The 16,820-nt window shown below is 39.1% G+C and overlaps 3 protein-coding genes across 3 annotated transcripts; 2 read left to right on the forward strand and 1 right to left on the reverse strand.

Annotated features, from left to right (window-relative positions):
* Window positions 1-42: 42 nt before the first annotated feature.
* glb1 (galactosidase, beta 1) lies at window positions 43-8,812 on the reverse strand. The gene is made up of 16 exons (XM_088420263.1): window positions 8,590-8,812; window positions 7,567-7,736; window positions 7,278-7,428; window positions 7,013-7,073; window positions 6,339-6,433; window positions 5,078-5,258; window positions 4,951-5,009; window positions 4,666-4,787; window positions 3,838-3,878; window positions 3,659-3,771; window positions 3,509-3,583; window positions 3,199-3,288; window positions 2,415-2,528; window positions 2,039-2,170; window positions 1,241-1,480; window positions 43-616 (listed from the first exon to the last, which is right to left on the reverse strand). The coding sequence occupies exons 1-16, from the start codon at window positions 8,638-8,640 to the stop codon at window positions 365-367; spliced, it is 1,947 nt and encodes a 648-aa protein (XP_088276389.1). The 5' UTR covers window positions 8,641-8,812; the 3' UTR covers window positions 43-364.
* A 39-nt stretch (window positions 8,813-8,851) lies between these two features.
* ccdc86 (coiled-coil domain containing 86) lies at window positions 8,852-12,067 on the forward strand. Its single transcript, XM_088420265.1, has 4 exons — window positions 8,852-9,742; window positions 11,087-11,216; window positions 11,287-11,361; window positions 11,697-12,067. Exons 1-4 carry the CDS (start codon window positions 9,024-9,026, stop codon window positions 11,859-11,861), a joined length of 1,089 nt encoding a protein of 362 aa, XP_088276391.1. The 5' UTR covers window positions 8,852-9,023; the 3' UTR covers window positions 11,862-12,067.
* Window positions 12,068-14,008: 1,941 nt separating this feature from the next.
* Window positions 14,009-16,608, forward strand: LOC148421438 (uncharacterized). The gene is made up of 3 exons (XM_088420598.1): window positions 14,009-14,159; window positions 14,905-14,973; window positions 15,058-16,608. Exons 2-3 carry the CDS (start codon window positions 14,937-14,939, stop codon window positions 16,323-16,325), a joined length of 1,305 nt encoding a protein of 434 aa, XP_088276724.1. The 5' UTR covers window positions 14,009-14,159; window positions 14,905-14,936; the 3' UTR covers window positions 16,326-16,608.
* Window positions 16,609-16,820: the final 212 nt, after the last annotated feature.

The raw sequence follows: 16,820 nt of genomic DNA on the forward strand, positions 1-16,820 counted from the left end.
TAGTTTTACGTATTTCTCACATAAAAAATTTTCAAAGTACAATGCAGTTTAATTATTGAGTTTTATTATAGGCCAGTGCACAGAAAAAAACAGTTATTGTGCAAATTTAAAGTGTGTTAAAAAAAGTTATTGTGCAAATTTAAAGTGTGTTACAAAAAAACAAGATGCCGTCATGACATAACATGTAAAAGTTTCCCTGATGAGTTTTTGGCATTAAAAACAAAATAGCAAAGTACTAATAAAAATCTTAAAATGTCATTACGTGATCAAATATTTGAGCGCTTTGCACACGACAAACATCTACAATCATAGATGGTTTTCAGGAAGATATGATGGACATGGCGCAAAAGAAATTCTTTTTCTGTTAAAGCAAATCCCTTTTAAACATGGGCCAGTGGTGCCTGTGCTCACTTTGCACCGTGGCGTTGAGGACGGCCTCCTTTACAAACTCCACCTTGCACGGTCCCGGGAGGCAGGGGGCCGCCTCCAGCTCCAAAATTGTCACGTTGTTGGGGGCGTCGGTGCTGAGGATGCTGGCCGGGACGAAAAGTGTCAACTGGGGGCCTCGCGTCGGCCAGTAGCGTCCCAAATTGAAACCGTTGATCCAAATCTGCCCCTAAAGGAGCAAAACAGAATTGCGATTGAGTCAAATTGAAAGTTCAGAGCCCAGGGGCGCACTTTGAGAAAAAAATATCGGTTAGTTAGCAGGATTACACACACCAAAACAAAAAGGTTTCTGAAGCTTTTAAATAATTGTGCATGATCTCGGGTCAAATCATTGCAGGATGGAATAATTACAGGGAAACAAATGTATACATTTAGTGTTACCTCTGTTATTTTGTGAGTGGTCTTCCAATAAATAAAAAATAAAGTTTTTGACACATACTGTACTATTTCTAAACTATATTGAATAAATAAATGAAAAAAAAAAAAAAGTTTCTGACACCTTTGAAAAAATGCACACACCCTCGGGTCATATTGACCCAGGGACATTGATACTATACTAAATACAGAGAAACAAATGTAACACACAGGTATCCATTTAGTGTTGCCTTTGTTACTTTGTGAGCGGGTTTCCAATCAATAAATTAAAATAAAGACTGTTTTTGACACTTTTGAAAACTTTGGATTTGAATTACACACGTCTGAGAGATTAATTACGCCTCGGGTCAAAATGACCCAGGGACAATATTAACAAATATTTGTAAACAAACATAACAAAAGGGTTAAGTAAGCATGCCTTGCGCCATTTGGGCATTGTGATGTAGGTGTCTTGAGGTAGATCCGGGATCCCGTCCGGAATGAAGAAAGTTCCGCCGTAGAAGGCCGGCAGTGACAGGGCAGCGGGAGGAAGCGGGCCGGTCGACCTGGGTTTCATTTCCCAGAGGAGACCTTGGTTGATCGCTTGGTCGATACTCAGGCTGTACATGGTCCACCCTTGGAGGACGACGTTCCCTAAAGTCAGGTTGCTAACCAGGCCCTGCAAGGAGGCAGCACACCAAAGCAATCAACCCAAGCGTGTGTCATGTTCGACTTTCAAATGAGCACATTTGATCCAATGAATGCAGAACAAACAATGGATTAGCTCCAAGAAATTCAGGTCGACGACAAGATGATGCTAATAATACATTTCATTTGTATTTTGCCGCTTTATATTTTTGTCAGCAAATCCCAAAGCGCTACAGTGAATTTAAAAAAAGGCATCACAAACAACTACAATAACAACAATATCAATAAAATAAAAATGGAAAAACCTACAAAAATAAGCAGGTGTTTGACTAGTCTTTCTAAAATAAAAACGTTTTAAGAGTGTATTTAAGATTCCACTAACTCTGGCGCCCTCAAGCGGACAGAAAGGGCATTCCACAACCGTGCTTCTACTGCCTGAAATGCACTAATATAACTACTCCTTTTTTAATGTAAGAAGATATAATTATTATTATGGATGTAATTATTAATATTGTCTGTGTTTCTCCCCTGCTGTCATTGGGACACTGCAATAAAGTCCGTATCGAAAACGGCGCCACTAACATGGTACCTTGAAGTCATTGATGCCTTTCCCATAGTTGATCCTGCCCATGTTTTCCACCAGGACGTCCAACTGACTGCCAGCATGGCCTGTCACGTTAATGCTTAGAAATTTGTTTCTCTCCAGAATCCCAGAGGCCACCTTGAGATAAAGCAAAACTTTTGATTTTTCAGTGACGTACATAGAGAAACGATGCGCCGAAAACCCGATGTTGAAATCTAGTTTCTGCTTTTTTTTTCTTGCATAATATTTGAACTCCGTCGTTCATTTCGAGAAAAACGCAAAACAAACCTTTGCAGCGTAATAATCGGTTTGATTCCGTCTTTCATACTTCACAACTGAATTTCATGGAAAAAACGAGCGCGGACCCGAATTACTGACTCACCCCGTTCACAGACACATATGCTCGGTCATGGACCCCATTAAGCGGCGACGACAGCGGCGTGGGCGTGCTGCAATTCACCGGCAGTTTAGTCCTGTACAGCACATATCCAAATGCCTACAGGACGGGACAAACAAGACAATTCAAGCAAATAATCATCCATAATTTAGTTCTCATAGCTTTTTTTATACATTAATAAATAATTTTGAAATCTTCTGTAGTATTTTTTTCCTGGAAAAACACACTTATCATCTATTCATCTCCCAGGGGTGTCCAAGTCATTTTAGCTTGGGGGCCACATGGAGAAAAATCTGTTCTCGCGAGCCAGTAAAATCATAATCTATAACTTCAAATCAATTACTGTCAATTATATGTAGTTTTTGTTATATGCGACGGCCTGGTCCCAATTCCCTGCAAATAGCGGAGGTCATATTGTTGAAATATACATATATACAAAAACATAAAGTAAAATAATGTCATTTTTGGTCCAATATCCTGTATATCCCAATATAACATTTTACCATAAATTGTATGAAAAAATTGAAAATTTCTCTGATGTTTTTCCCATTTGTTCAACTCCTGGTGGGCCGGATACAGCCAGCGGGCCGTATGTTTGACACCATTGATCTATGTTTATTCTCTCATCAAGGTGTGTTAAAAATTATGGCCCTTTGAGTTTTACGGAGATTTGATAATCTTTTTTATGCTTCCTTTAATTTGAAAATACAGTACATAAGGTGTGTTATGATAATAAAATATAGACAGTGACATTAAAACAGAGCGATACCTGGTTGAGGTCAATGAACGTCTGAGGGAACGGGCTCTCAACTGGACCAGAGAAGGAGATTGTCTCCAAGGCTTCGGACACCGTTGACAGCTATCATAATGGAAGCAAAATTCATTTTATTAGGGATGGCAGGGACCCCGGCACCAAGGACTTAGAGATAGCTTAGATGACGAATTAGAAATGACAAATAGAAGAATGGAAAACTGCCATTAAGAAAAATGCTTCATTGAAATACTGTATATGGGTCTTTCTCTCACGATATATTTCATTAGGACCTTCCAATTTCTGCCGGATGGTCTTGTGCACCAACCTGCTGCATTTTAACAGAACCGTATGCAAACTTGGGACTTGATGGAGGAATCAGCCCTTCTGGTATTTTGCGGTACTGTTGAAGAGAAAACATGCGAGATGCGTTTCGTGTCATATGAAGAACATTGTTATGAAATTCGTATGTACGTACCATTTTGATCACCTCCCGGATTGCAAAGTATTTTTGGGTGAGGTCTCCGGCTTCGGTGAGCGGAGCGTTGTAGTCGTAACTGGTGGGCTGCGCGGCGAAAGGCGCATTGGCGCCTGCCCGGTTCAAAAAGGATCAGACGCCAAAAAATTGGTGTTAAGTCATACATTTTTTATACTCACCGTTCCAATATCCAAAGTTGGTCCCGCCGATGAACATGTACCTATCAGGAGACAAAATATGATTTTCATTATGTACGGCATTTATACTAATGCTGTCATACTTCTTTTTTTTCCCACCAAATTGTATTTTTTTTGTCTTAACATTATGAAATTAATGTATCTTAATATGTCCATATTTACTACGTACTGTCATAATATTAAGACACAATTCTGATGAGTCAATCAACAAAAAATGTGTCTCAATATTATGACAATATGTATCTTAATATGTCCATATTGTCATAATATTTAGACTAATTTTGTAACTTTATTTGCTTATTTTTATACCTGTTTCTCAAAGTAGGTACGCTTCATTTCAATAGCAATGGTATTCTTGTAATATTACATTGTGAGTTTATGTAGTTTTGACTTCACTTTAATAACATTTATCCTCACTCACACTGTTTTTTTGGACATAATTTTCACGTAATATTGCATCTATATTTATTGAGCTTTACCACCCAACTCATTCTAGTCATCAAGCTTTCAAACTCTTTGGTAGGCGGTACAAGGCTCAAAAAAGCCGGGCAAACAGACTCAGATTTTTTCAAAGAACATACACAAAAAAAGACAAAAAAAAATAAAGCCTTGGTTTTTATTCTTTGATATTCTATTTATTGTTCGGATCTCTTCAATATGCACCAATCAGAGCAACACTCCCAATTTGGTTCCGTACCAGCTATACAATGGCAATAAAGGTATCTCAATCAATTTGGTGCAATACTGTATTTAAACGTAAATTCTGTAACTGCTCTACTCTTGCGATATAACCAAAAATAAAGAACTCACAGGTTGACATTTGCACCCATGGCCAGGATCTCGTTGAGGGTCACAGCCACATTTATGGTGGAGGCAGTGGAGTGAGGCCAGCCCCAGTGATCCAGCCAGCCCGTGTAGTACTCAGAGTTCACCTGGTGGTGCACGTGAGGGAAGGAAAGATACATGATGAAGCTCTTAAAAAAAGAGCTTTGAATTACAGCAGTGACCTTTTAAAATGTAAATTTGAAACTGTTTCCGAAATTTTGACTGGTACTGTATTTGACCCCCCAAAAAAAAAAAGAGGTAGATGCTTACCAAAGGTCCGTGAGGTTCCGCGTGTCTTTGCGTTCCAAACGCCGCCGTCACATTGGAACCTGAAATAAAAGACGAAATCAACATCAAGCGACGAGTCGGGCTTCCTCCCATGTTGACCCTGACCGACCCGGGCCGAAGTCGACGGTGGCGTAGACGTCTTGGATGGTGCCGCACTTGAGGAAGCCCAGCGAGGCGCCGTCGGTGGTGAACAGCACCACGTCGGCACCGAGATGGAATCGCATCAGCTTGTAAAGATGGCGCATGTAGTTGTGGTCGCATGTGAAATAGCTGCCGTATTCATTCTCCACCTGAACAGCAAGGTGTTAAACATAAATATTGTAAATTTCGGATTATAAGACGATACTTTTTTCTCACGCTTTGAACCCAGTGTTTTATAGTCCACTGCGGCTTATTTGCATTTTTTCCCCACCAGGGGGGGAACTTCCTGGTGAACAAAGGGAGACAAGATTACGCTATCAAAGTATTGATTTACTGTTTGAACTACTGGCCACCAGGGGGCACTTTACTAGTAAACAAAATCTGGCATGTTACTGCTGTGTTGGTGCAATATTCTCTTTAACAAATACATTTCATTTCCATATTTCGAGGTATGCAAAACAACAACAACCAAGAAAACAAATCATGGAGTTGGCAAATAAAACAAAAGGTTTATTACACGTTTGTGCATCATTTTTTGTTACATTTACCTGATCGTATGGGTGCAGTATCCTAACAATCCGAATGTTTCAGTTTTCTTTTAAAAATATGTTGGTGCTACTCTTATTTCAAAATGTTTGGTAGGGCTGCAAGATTATGGCCAAAATAATAAACATGATTATTTTTGGTCATAATTGAAATCACAATTATTCATCACGATTATTCATCATGTTTGGTCAAACATGTCTATTTATTGCCCTTTTTTTAAACAAGCAGTATATAAACAAGGCTTCAAGGCTTGATACTTACAAATAATAATAAACTAAAATAAATGAATAAAGTAAATAATAATTAAAACAAATGGCACACAGGGCAACACAACTAACTTACTTGCTGAGCGCAAAGCAATGAAAAAAATGAAGCCTACTTAGCACTATTTACTTTTAAGCAAATTTTAGTCAATTAGCTGTCAAAATGTCAATTTCGGTCATTTCAAACCGAATTTACAGCATTCCACTTTTTTTGCTGATTGGATTTTTCAAAAAGGGTTTCAAATAAAAACAAAAAATGTAAAAACTTCCATGCCCCATCTTTTTGGTTAAACATCTGAGTTTACATGAGTTATAACAATTAAAATCCGCGATTGTTTCCAATCCAGTCAATGACTACGGCCTTTTCTATAGAACATTACTGTGCTCAAAGAAAAAGATGACAGCAATAAACCAAAAGACCTGCACGCTGATGATGGGACCGCCATTCTGATAGAGGAAAGGCTTCATCATTGGGAGCAACTTCCCCATCCAGCGATCCACTGCTGCAATGTAATCTGAAACAAGCAGTTTAGAAGTGTGATTAATGCTGGAACATTCATACAAATTACATAAATGGAATGTACGGGGCGGGCCAAAAGTAGGTAGGGATGGGAAATTTAACAGCGACTCGGAGAAGTGCTTCACTAGCTCACTTTCTCCTTGGTCACATGACGATGACATATGAGGCTTATATATATATATATATATATATATATATATATATATATATATATATATATATATATATATATACTGTATATATATATATATATATACTGTATATATATATATATATATATATATATATATATATATATATATATATATATATATATATATATATATATATATATATATATATATATATATATATATATATATATATATATATATATATAATTAAATACCAGTATATTTTGTATTTCACACATATTTGCTTTCCCGGTGGATTGTGCAGATAAGTCGGACTGGACTATAAACCGCATGTCTCAAATCATGAGAAAAAAGTTGCAGCTTATAGTCTGTAAGATGCGGTAACTACTTTTGGCCCATTTTGTATTACACAAGTACTGTGCTAATGCTAATATTTTAACCTGGATCTGAAGAGCGCAGCACAATGTCTTTCTTTTGGAGAAGCCAAGCGGGCAGTCCACCCTGGAAGATAATCATATTGAATAATCACATCATATCATATCATAACACACACACACACACACACACACACACACATATATATATACATACACACACGCACGCACATACAGAGTCCAGTTTGTACCTACGTCTATTTCATCTGGTTAGACTCCATCTTAATTGTAGCCAAGTGAAGAGAAACACATCATAGCTAGTTTTTCTTACCATGTCCCACTCGGCACAAATGTAAGGCCCCGGTCGAAGAATGACCAGTAAGCCGATATCCTGAGCCAACTGAAGGAAGTGTTCCAAATCCTTGTCTCCGCTGAAGTCATATAGACCCGGAGACTCCTCGTGGAAGTTCCACGGTATATACCTGTGACGGGAAAAGATTGCAGCTGAATCAAAACAAAAACATGGGTAACATGTTTCCATGGAAACTGTTTGTGTCACGTTTACAGTATTTCCACTGGCCAACAATAAAAGTACATGAGTCAACAACACGACCACGTACGTCTGGATGGCGTTCAGGCCGGCCATATACATCTTAAGCAGCCGGTCCTTCCAGTAGGCCCTGGGGATTCTGCTGTAATGAATGCTGCCCGAGATGTAGCGGAACTTCTCTCCATCTTTGCGGAAGCAGTCGTTCTGGTAGTCCACACTGAAGGAAGGAGGTGCGCTCAGCTACGAACACACAAGCAAACACCTCTTATCATAGGTGACAAACTCCATCCAGCTCTCGAGGGCAGGTTTCTTGCATGTGTTCAATGTTTCTTCCAGCTGATTAAAATGACTCGGATCATTTTCAAGCTCCTGCAGAGCTTGCTGATGAGCTAATCATTTGAATCATGTGAGTTGTAGAGGAAAACATGCAAGATACTGGCCACGAGGACTGGAGTTTGACACCTGTGGCTTTTATAGACACTTTATGGCGATACAAGTGCTCAGTGAAGGAAAGAACACTTGTTTGGTTAAATGGTCATGTAATTTTTGAACTGGGAGTGGTAAGAAAACAATCTGAATCAAACACTTGGCCTAGTTCTTGTTCACTTATTGCCAAAGTGCTGCTGAAATGTTATGCATGCAACTTCAAGCGCTTGTAATGCTAATTTTAGTTCGCAATTCAAGACATAAAAATGTCATTCAAACGAAGTCAATCTTCCTTAAAGCTAATTAACATATTTAATTTGAATGAGAAATTATATATATATATATATATATATATATATATATATATATATATATATATATATATATATATATATATATATATGCAAGCCAAAAATCCAATCTCCATTCCAATAGTGAGGAGCTGAGGTGCGTTTCAGTATACTGTAGTACGTGCAGATTCGAGTTACGACACTACTACAGCAATGGGACTGCATCGTAAAGCGAGGACCCCTTGTTCGTTGCATCCATGGTTACAAGGATGCCGTGCATCAAAAAATGGCAACATTTTGGTCAATTAATGTATTTTGGCCAAGATATTGTAACGAGAATATCGGGGATTTATTCGGAAAAAAGCAGAAGTTCTTACCGACAGTCCGACGAGTAAGAGCAGAAAGCTTGCGAGACCCAGCGGTGACATGACGAATACTTGCCCCAAAACCTTTCAAGGCTCTCCTTGAACTACATATAATGGTACTTTTTTCTTATTTGAGGGACTAAAAGCGGATTTCTTTGCATGAGCAGGCAAAGTCGATTCATTTATGTGACATCGCTGGGCGGAAGTTCTAATCATGTGATGCCATATTTGAGAAACTGTGATGAGGTTTTTTGGTCAAAGGGAGGCAGTGTTTAAAAGCAACAAAGACAATTATGTTGTTTCCCAATATTTGTTTTGGAGATGGCACTGAGATGCTACATTTTCATATTTAGACAATAATCGAAATAGTTTGTTTAATTTACAATGAAACTAAATATATTGATATTCAGGGATTACCTGAATAGTCGATTGCGTTCGGCATTCTGATGTACTTCACCCTCCGACCAAAAGATGGCTGTAGTGAAGACAAGTTGTTTACAAAAACACGGAAGTACGTAACTACTCCCGAGTCAGTCCGGTCCTCACACGTGGGAAGAGGGGAGCGACAGCGGCGTGGCAAAATGTCGCAAAAAAGTAAAGATTTGCAAAAAGCAGGCCACGCAACAGAGGACGACCAGGACCCGCCGCCCATGGCCACGCGGACCCGTAGCGGCCGCATGGTGCGTCGCCCATCCGCATTTCAGAACACCGAAACCCCGGCAAGGACCCCCGCGAGGAGGACCAGGAGGTCCGTCGTACCAGAACGGAATGAACCCGAGGAACAGGCGCCGGAGACGGTTGAGGAGACGCCCGCAATGAGCGTCACATCGGAGACGGTGAAGGAAAACCCCGCAGTGTGCGTTGAACCGGAGATGGTGAGCGAGAAGCCTGTGGTAAATGTCACAACGGAGACGGTTGAAGAGAAGCCTGTCGTAAGTGTCGAACCGGAGCCGGTGGAGCCTCGCACAGACGCCGCAGCAGAGGTGGACATAGCCGGTCAGGTTCCCAAGCCAGCCCCGGTAGAAAGAGCGCCAGCGACGCCGCAGAGTGTGTCGCAACCCCCCAAGAAGAAGCCTCGGCTGGGGGCTAGTGTTAAAGCAACTGTGGTTATTCCACTAGGGAAGCCAAAATCTGGACGAGTTTGGAAGGACCGCAACAAACAGAGGTGATTTTGAATCATTACAGGCTGATATTATTACAAGTATTATCTTTAAGCATTGTTTCAAAATTATCTTTGACACTACCTTCAAAAACTAAAAGGTTTGGGCCTTTCTGCCGTTGAGTACTGTGCACTACTTGTACTTCGTACTCTGCAAGTGAGCAAAACGTTTCTTTCTGCAAAAGTATTGCTCCTAAATATCCGCAGACAAACATGAAACATGCATAAACAGAACATTGGAAAATCTGTTTAAGCATTTGAGAGATGAGCACATGCGATGTAATTTTTAAATAGCAACAGCGTAAAACGTGTTTTTCGGGTCATTTTACTTTATTCATCAATCACAGTAAAGCCACGCAAGATCACAGAGAACATCACTAATGCCCAACGACATCCCCTTAACAAAGCTTCCAGAAGGCCAAAGAAAAACTAAAAACTGAAAAAGCCTCTAAAATTGGCAGTATAAACTGTCATGATTGTCACTAAATGTGTTACAGCTATGTCTCCCAGCCAAAAACAAGATGCAAAAGATCATTTTAAAAAGGGAGATAAAAATAATCCGCTCCATGAAAGGAAAACTATTCTAAGTAATACAAATGAACTACCAGATGTTTAAAAACACAAGTCCTTCATCCATTAGGTTTCCCCACAAGTTCCTTCAAGAACAAGGTGGATAGGCCAACATAAATAATGCTCATGTAAGCTTTTGGCAAAACAAAAGCCCAAAGTGACACCAAATGGAAGGTAAAGATATTCTGGTAATCGATCGTTTTGAAAACCTGCCAGGAAGAGAAAGATTGACGATAAAGAACAACCAATTTTGAGAAACGAGATGAAATGGATTTCTTTCCTCCTGACAGCAACTGAGTAAATGAATTCTCAGCACTTGCTCAAGTTAAGTAAATAAACTCCTGCCCCTCGATACTATTTGAGTTATTTGATGGTTTTTAGAAGCTGACAAAGGTGCGTTTGTCGACAATTCTGCTACTGTTTTTTTTGATGAGTGTGTGTCAGGGTTATAATAGTTTTAGATGTAGTTTATTAGATTTAGTAATAGTTTTTTAATATGACATATTAAATGTCAGAAAAAATGGTTACAATAAGTATTGTGTAATAAAGTAGCCTACAATTTTCAAACCACTATTCAACACTATTGTTCCTTAACCCTGAAAGGTCATGTATGAAATGAAATGATATCTGAAAATAAAAAGGGCATTTTTGTCAATTTTCCAAACGTAAATTGCCATTTCAGTCAGCTAGTTTTCATTTATGAACACCTCCCCCCTCCTCAATTTTTAGCGGTTCCGTTCATTTTATGTTATCTCCAGCAACCGTGATGTGCTTGTGTAGGTTTTCTGCTTTGGTACGAGACGCTTCGGTGTGCACCTCCTGGCAGAAGAAGATGCAGGCCAAACAAGAGAAGCAGATGGTGCAAAAGTACATGTTGGAACTGAAAGAGCAGAAAGCCAAAGCGAAAGAGGTATGAATGAAAAAAAGAATAACAACAAAGCATTTGTGCTCCATCTTATTCGCTCTTATTCACTTCGTAGGAGAAGCGGAAACGGCGAGAGGAGAACTTGAAGCGGCGTGAGGAGAACGCACGCAAGGCGGAGGTCGTTCAAGTGGTACGTACATGCGTGACTCTTGTGTTAATGTCACCTTGATAAGACAATAATTTCATTTCTAAACTTGTAAAATTGGTCTGAAAACGATTATTTATACCGGCGACATTTGGAACATTTTAAAATCATTCAGTCAGGTTTAGTCTACCTAGAACATTTCATAAACAACGCACAAGGAAGGAAGACAAGAGACTTTAGATTCTTTTTGCTCGCGAGGAGAATGGACAGAGATGCGTTGTCAGATGAGTGTCAAATGAGTTGAAAACAAAGCTTCATATTGTCCAGCATTACAATTGTGTGCGTTTTTTTTTGTTGGCTGAGTTTGCTTTTTTCGTCAGATCCGAAACACGGCGAAGCTCAAGAGGATGAAGAAGAAGCAGCTGAGGAAGATCGAGAAGCGCGACACGCTCGCACTGCTGGAAAAATCCAACGACAGCCAGAAAAGTCCGAAGCAGAACAACAACAAAGCCAAGCAAGCAAAGAAAAACAAGACGAAAAGTTGACTTGAAGACAGACTTGCCTCAGTGTTGCTTTTCTGACAGATTAATGATTAAGCTTATAAACGTTCTTCCTAACAGTGACAAATGGAATTTTTCAAATATACCATATACAAATATTGCTGTACATTTCCCTCAAGTTTTTGTTCAGCCTGTGATTTTCCCACTTGCTGGACTTTCTAGTAAATAAAGTATTCCCTGAAAATTCACAAGTTTGTTTTCCATTTGCCAGCGTACAGCATATAGCTAAACTGAAGTCTGTGTATTAGTGCTTATTGAGTGTCTTACTTGGCTCTCCATATATCAGGATAATAACCAACGTGAAAATGCATCAGCGTAGTAGGCCTAAATGTTTATAAAAAAAAAACATTTTATTTGTAAAAATGTATGGTAGACATTGTATTTCCCGCAGTATCAAAAATTGAGCAAAAAAACATTTTTGTGATGAATATTTTTGTGCCTGCATGTTTAGCACTAACAAACTGTGTTTATAGAATATAATATTTTGACACAAAATCATATATATATATATATATATATATATATATATATATATATATATATATATATATATATATATATATACAATACATCAAATTTATATGTCGACATTTTTTACACAAGGACTTGTTCAATTTAGACCATTTTTATATTTTTAATGGTACATTTTTAAAACTTTTTGATCACAGCCATTGGTTCACATCTTTTCAGTTTCATTTCATACTCGTTCCTTAAATTGACACCTTAAACAGATACACACATTTGCTTTACTGGTGGGGCCGCAGGTCTCAAATCACGAGGGAAAAAAAAAGTGTGTAGTTGTAGTCCGAAAAATACACTATATCATGGCAGATTCCATTAATATGTATTGCTTTGTAGATTTTTTATTTTTATTTTTTTAATTAAGCAGTTCTAAGAGATTAAATGTATTCTAAACTGATTTATACTTAGCAAATGTACTGAATTAAAAAAATAAAGTTTCGGCCACTGTTGCAACTCTGCTTAACCAAAGTTAAGATCTAGCAGGTGTACCCGATGAAGTGTCCAATGATGCAGACTTAATCATTTTACCGCTGAAGTTGCACAAAATTTCATACCAGCATTCATGACATCACATTTGGCCTTAGAGATGTTGTAATCAATGGAACTAGCTTCAGCAACGGTTGTTTAGACAAGAAGAACACAAACGAGGAAGCCACAACGCACGCAGACTTCTGCGTCACCACATGAAACATTGATTGTTATCACTTAAGCCGTTTATATTTGGACCTCAGACACAAACGCATTAAGGAAAGTAGGATAATAGATTAAAATGTGTTTTTATACTATTTATTAAAAATGTCAATACTTTTTTATTTTGCATGTTTTGATAAAATGAATGAAACCCTGACCTTGTCCTTTTTTTAATGTGTGTTTTTTTTTTTAAACACTGCCACTGGTAAGAAAAAAAAAGTATTAAATGCTACAAATTTTTGACCTACAAACGTACATACACACAATTAACTTTTAAGTCAGTATTTTCCTGCAAGTAATGTATATTTATTCTTCCATATATGCCTGACGTAAATTGACGGCATTAACTCATTCACTGCCAGCCAGTAAAAATGACGTCTATAGCCGTCATTGGCAGTGGCTGAATTTAATTCAAATGTCATTGGTGTGATTATTGTTTTATCATGTAATACGATGCTTGATGTTAAAAAAAAAAATCAACTGAAGCTATGGCTGCAATGGGGTTGAAAGGAGGAAAATTCACCACTTCCTTCTGACCCAAACCCAATTGAGTACCTCCAAACTCGGGGGACAGAAACAACGAGCTTGCATTTTTTAAGGCTCTGATTATATTGACGCATTTCCACGACAACATAATTCCGACAGCACTACGAGTTCGGCGGATAGCGACGAAGTGACGTGCGTGTGAATGCATCACGAGGCGTGACCGAATCAATGGACGGACGTGTGAAACGATGGATGGCAGGTGCAGACAAATGCGTCCCCACCTTTTTTTGTGCTCATTCCTCGGATGTCTACTTTGGACAAGCGGGCCCGAGATGGCGATGACGAGATTGTCAACGTCGTTCTGGCGCACAGTGGCTTCTTTGTGCGACGCCTGTTTGCTTTGTAACGCCACGCCACAATGATGCGATGACCCTGAAAAGAAAAGGACAAAGGTGAGCAAGATGGAAGGAATGATCCTCATACGTCTTCTGCTGGCTGTCACCCGGCATATAAAAACGCTAAAGTTAAACTCAGTGAGACATCCGAGGCCTCAACTGAAGACGCGCAAACACAAGGCAACATTTTGTAAGTACAATTTTTGGTCTACTGATGAAATACAAGTGTTTAGCTTCTTAAATATACGTACAGTATATATATTTTTTATTTTTAAGTCAAAACTAAGCGCCGTGACCTGAACCTGGTTTTGTGAAAAATCGTCATATATGGCTTTACCTTTAATAATATTACGAATTTCTTCCAAAAATATTTTTATACATTTTTTTCTGGTGATAACTTTGGTTTTTATTGCGAATTTTTTTCCCCTTTCTGTAGGTTATGACAATTTTTATATCTTCCTCATAAGACTGCCATAAATATCACATTTCTTTCATGTTATAGTCTATTAATCACACATTTTTTTCTCGTAACATTCAAATGTTATTACTCTATAACTTTTAATTTATTCTATTGCTATTTTATTATAATATTTTGAAAAAAAACCCTTTCTATAGTATTTCATTTTTCTTCAATATTTAGGCTCTTGTCTTGTAATGTTTGATCTTTATTAAAAAAATTATATTGCAAGTTCATTTCGTTGATAATTTACTGACAGAAAATGCTTTTTTTTTTACAATGTTGTGGCTTTATTCTTGTTAAAATTCAATGTTTTATATAATATTTCAACTTTTATCTGTTAAAAAGTATATCTAATTGTAAATGTACAACCTCATAATACTAATAATATGTTTTTTTTTTCATTTTGCTCCTCTTTTCAGTATGTGTAACTTGATGTTTGAATTTATTAAATTCATTCTTACTTTTGTGTCTTTAGAAATTGGTGAGATTTTATTTCCTGGAAAAAAAATGTTTTTGCTATTCCTGGTCCAACTTCTGATTATCAGTAAGTGCCACACTCTCATTTTACTTCACATCTATTGAGGCCGATGCACAAAATCATGTCTAATTTTTCTGTTACATTCCATAGCATCCATAAATGCGCAGACTGGTACACAAACACCAGCTGTCCTCACCACGCCCAATGCGTTGACAGGCAACGCTGCGACTACAGCTAACAATGCTGTGACTGGCAATGCTGCAACCACAGCTGGAAATGCGGCGACCACAACTGTCAAAGCAGCAACTGGCAATGCTGCAACTACCACTGTCAAAGCTGCAACTGGCAACACCGCAACCACTGTCAAAGCAACAACTGGCAACGTCGCAACTACCACTGTCAAAGCAACAACTGGCAACGCCGCAACTACCACTGTCAAAACAACAACTGGCAACGCCGCAACTACCACTGTCAAAGCAACCACTGGCAATGCCGCAACTACCACTGTCAAAGTAACAACTGGCAACGCTGCAACTACCACTGTCAAAGCTGCAACTGGCAACACCGCAACTACCACTGTCAAAGCAACAACTGGCAACGCCGCAACTAACACTGTCAAAGCAACTACTGGCAACGCCGCAACTACCACTGTCAAAGCAACAACTGGCAACGCCGCAATCACCACTGTTAAAGCAACTACTGGCAACGCCGCAACTACCACTGTCAATGCTGCAACTGGCAACGCCGCAACAACCACTGTCACAGCAACAACTGGCAACGCTGCAACTACCACTGTCAAAGCTGCAACTGGCAACGCCGCAACGACCACTGTCAAAGCAGCCACTGGCAATGCCGCAACTACCACTGTCAAAGCAACAACTGGCAACGCTGCAACTACCACTGTCAAAGCTGCAACTGGCAACGCCGCAACTACCACTGTCAAAGCAACAACTGGCAACGCCGCAACTACGACTGTCAAAGCAACAACTGGCAACGCCGCAATTACCACTGTGAAGGCAGCAACTGGCAACGGCACAATTACCACTGTCAAAGCTGCAACTGGCAACGCCGCAATGACCACTGTCAAGGCAGCAACTGGCAACGCCGCAATGACCACTGTCAAAGCAGCAACTGGCAATGCCGCAACCACTGCGAGAAACGGAGCAACTGGCAACGCCGCAACAACAGCTAGAAATGCAGCAACTGGCAATGCTGCTACCACAGCTGGCAACGCAGCAACCGGCAATGGCGCCACTGCCACCACGGCAAGACGCAACACCGGAGCAGCGACGACGGCAGCGGCAACAAATGCCAACACAGCAACAACAACAACAAGCGGCGCTGTCAGGCCCAGCCACGTAAGCGGCATCCTATTATGTCACCTGAGCGTGGCACTCCTTAAACTCGTCACTTTGTAAACAGACTGGTGTCGAAAACAAATACACGTTGAAAGGTCGAAACACAGATCTAGATGATACGGTGTTTGAATATTGTTGTATTTAAAAAAAAAAAAAGACAAGTATTTAACACGTCTGTTGTACTTCGTGTGCATGAACATATTTATTTTTTTAAAGTTTTCACTGCCATTTATGAACATCAATTTGTAATTGCGATAGTATGGAAAGGCAAAATGTAGAGAAAATATATTTTATTTAACTTCCATTCATTAAGGAACATGAAGAATAAATGTGTTGAAATCTGTGCTGGTTGTTGTTGAGTTGAAACCATTTCTTCTCCATTATTTATTCACCAAATGTCAATATTGTATGACCGACCCTATCATTCCTTTACAATGACACGGTTTTCCCTAAGTGACTCAAAATACACCAAATGCAAATATAAAATAGCATTCATTTATGCAGGTCCTACTAATTTTGTGTGCTCTGAGACAGCTTTAAGTCAAATTCCATCCA

Source organism: Hippichthys cyanospilos, chromosome 7, assembly GCF_059441005.1.
Source record: "Hippichthys cyanospilos isolate Australia breed blue-spotted pipefish chromosome 7, RoL_Hcya_1.0, whole genome shotgun sequence".
Classification (NCBI taxonomy): domain Eukaryota; kingdom Metazoa; phylum Chordata; class Actinopteri; order Syngnathiformes; family Syngnathidae; genus Hippichthys; species Hippichthys cyanospilos.

Coding starts and splice junctions, on each gene's coding strand:
- LOC148421438 (XM_088420598.1), top strand. CDS start 14,937: ATGTTTTTGCTATTCCTGGTCCAACTTCTGATTATCA. Junction 14,974..15,057: donor GGTCCAACTTCTGATTATCA/GTAAGTGCCACA, acceptor TACATTCCATAG/CATCCATAAATGCGCAGACT.
- ccdc86 (XM_088420265.1), top strand. CDS start 9,024: ATGTACTTCACCCTCCGACCAAAAGATGGCTGTAGTGAAGACAAGTTG. Junction 9,743..11,086: donor AAGGACCGCAACAAACAGAG/GTGATTTTGAAT, acceptor GTGCTTGTGTAG/GTTTTCTGCTTTGGTACGAG. Junction 11,217..11,286: donor AGAAAGCCAAAGCGAAAGAG/GTATGAATGAAA, acceptor TTCACTTCGTAG/GAGAAGCGGAAACGGCGAGA.
- glb1 (XM_088420263.1), bottom strand. CDS start 8,640: ATGTCACCGCTGGGTCTCGCAAGCTTTCTGCTCTTACTCGTCGGACTG. Junction 7,429..7,566: donor GGCCTGAACGCCATCCAGAC/GTACGTGGTCGT, acceptor TTCCCGTCACAG/GTATATACCGTGGAACTTCC. Junction 5,259..6,338: donor GTCCCATCATCAGCGTGCAG/GTCTTTTGGTTT, acceptor CTTGCTGTTCAG/GTGGAGAATGAATACGGCAG.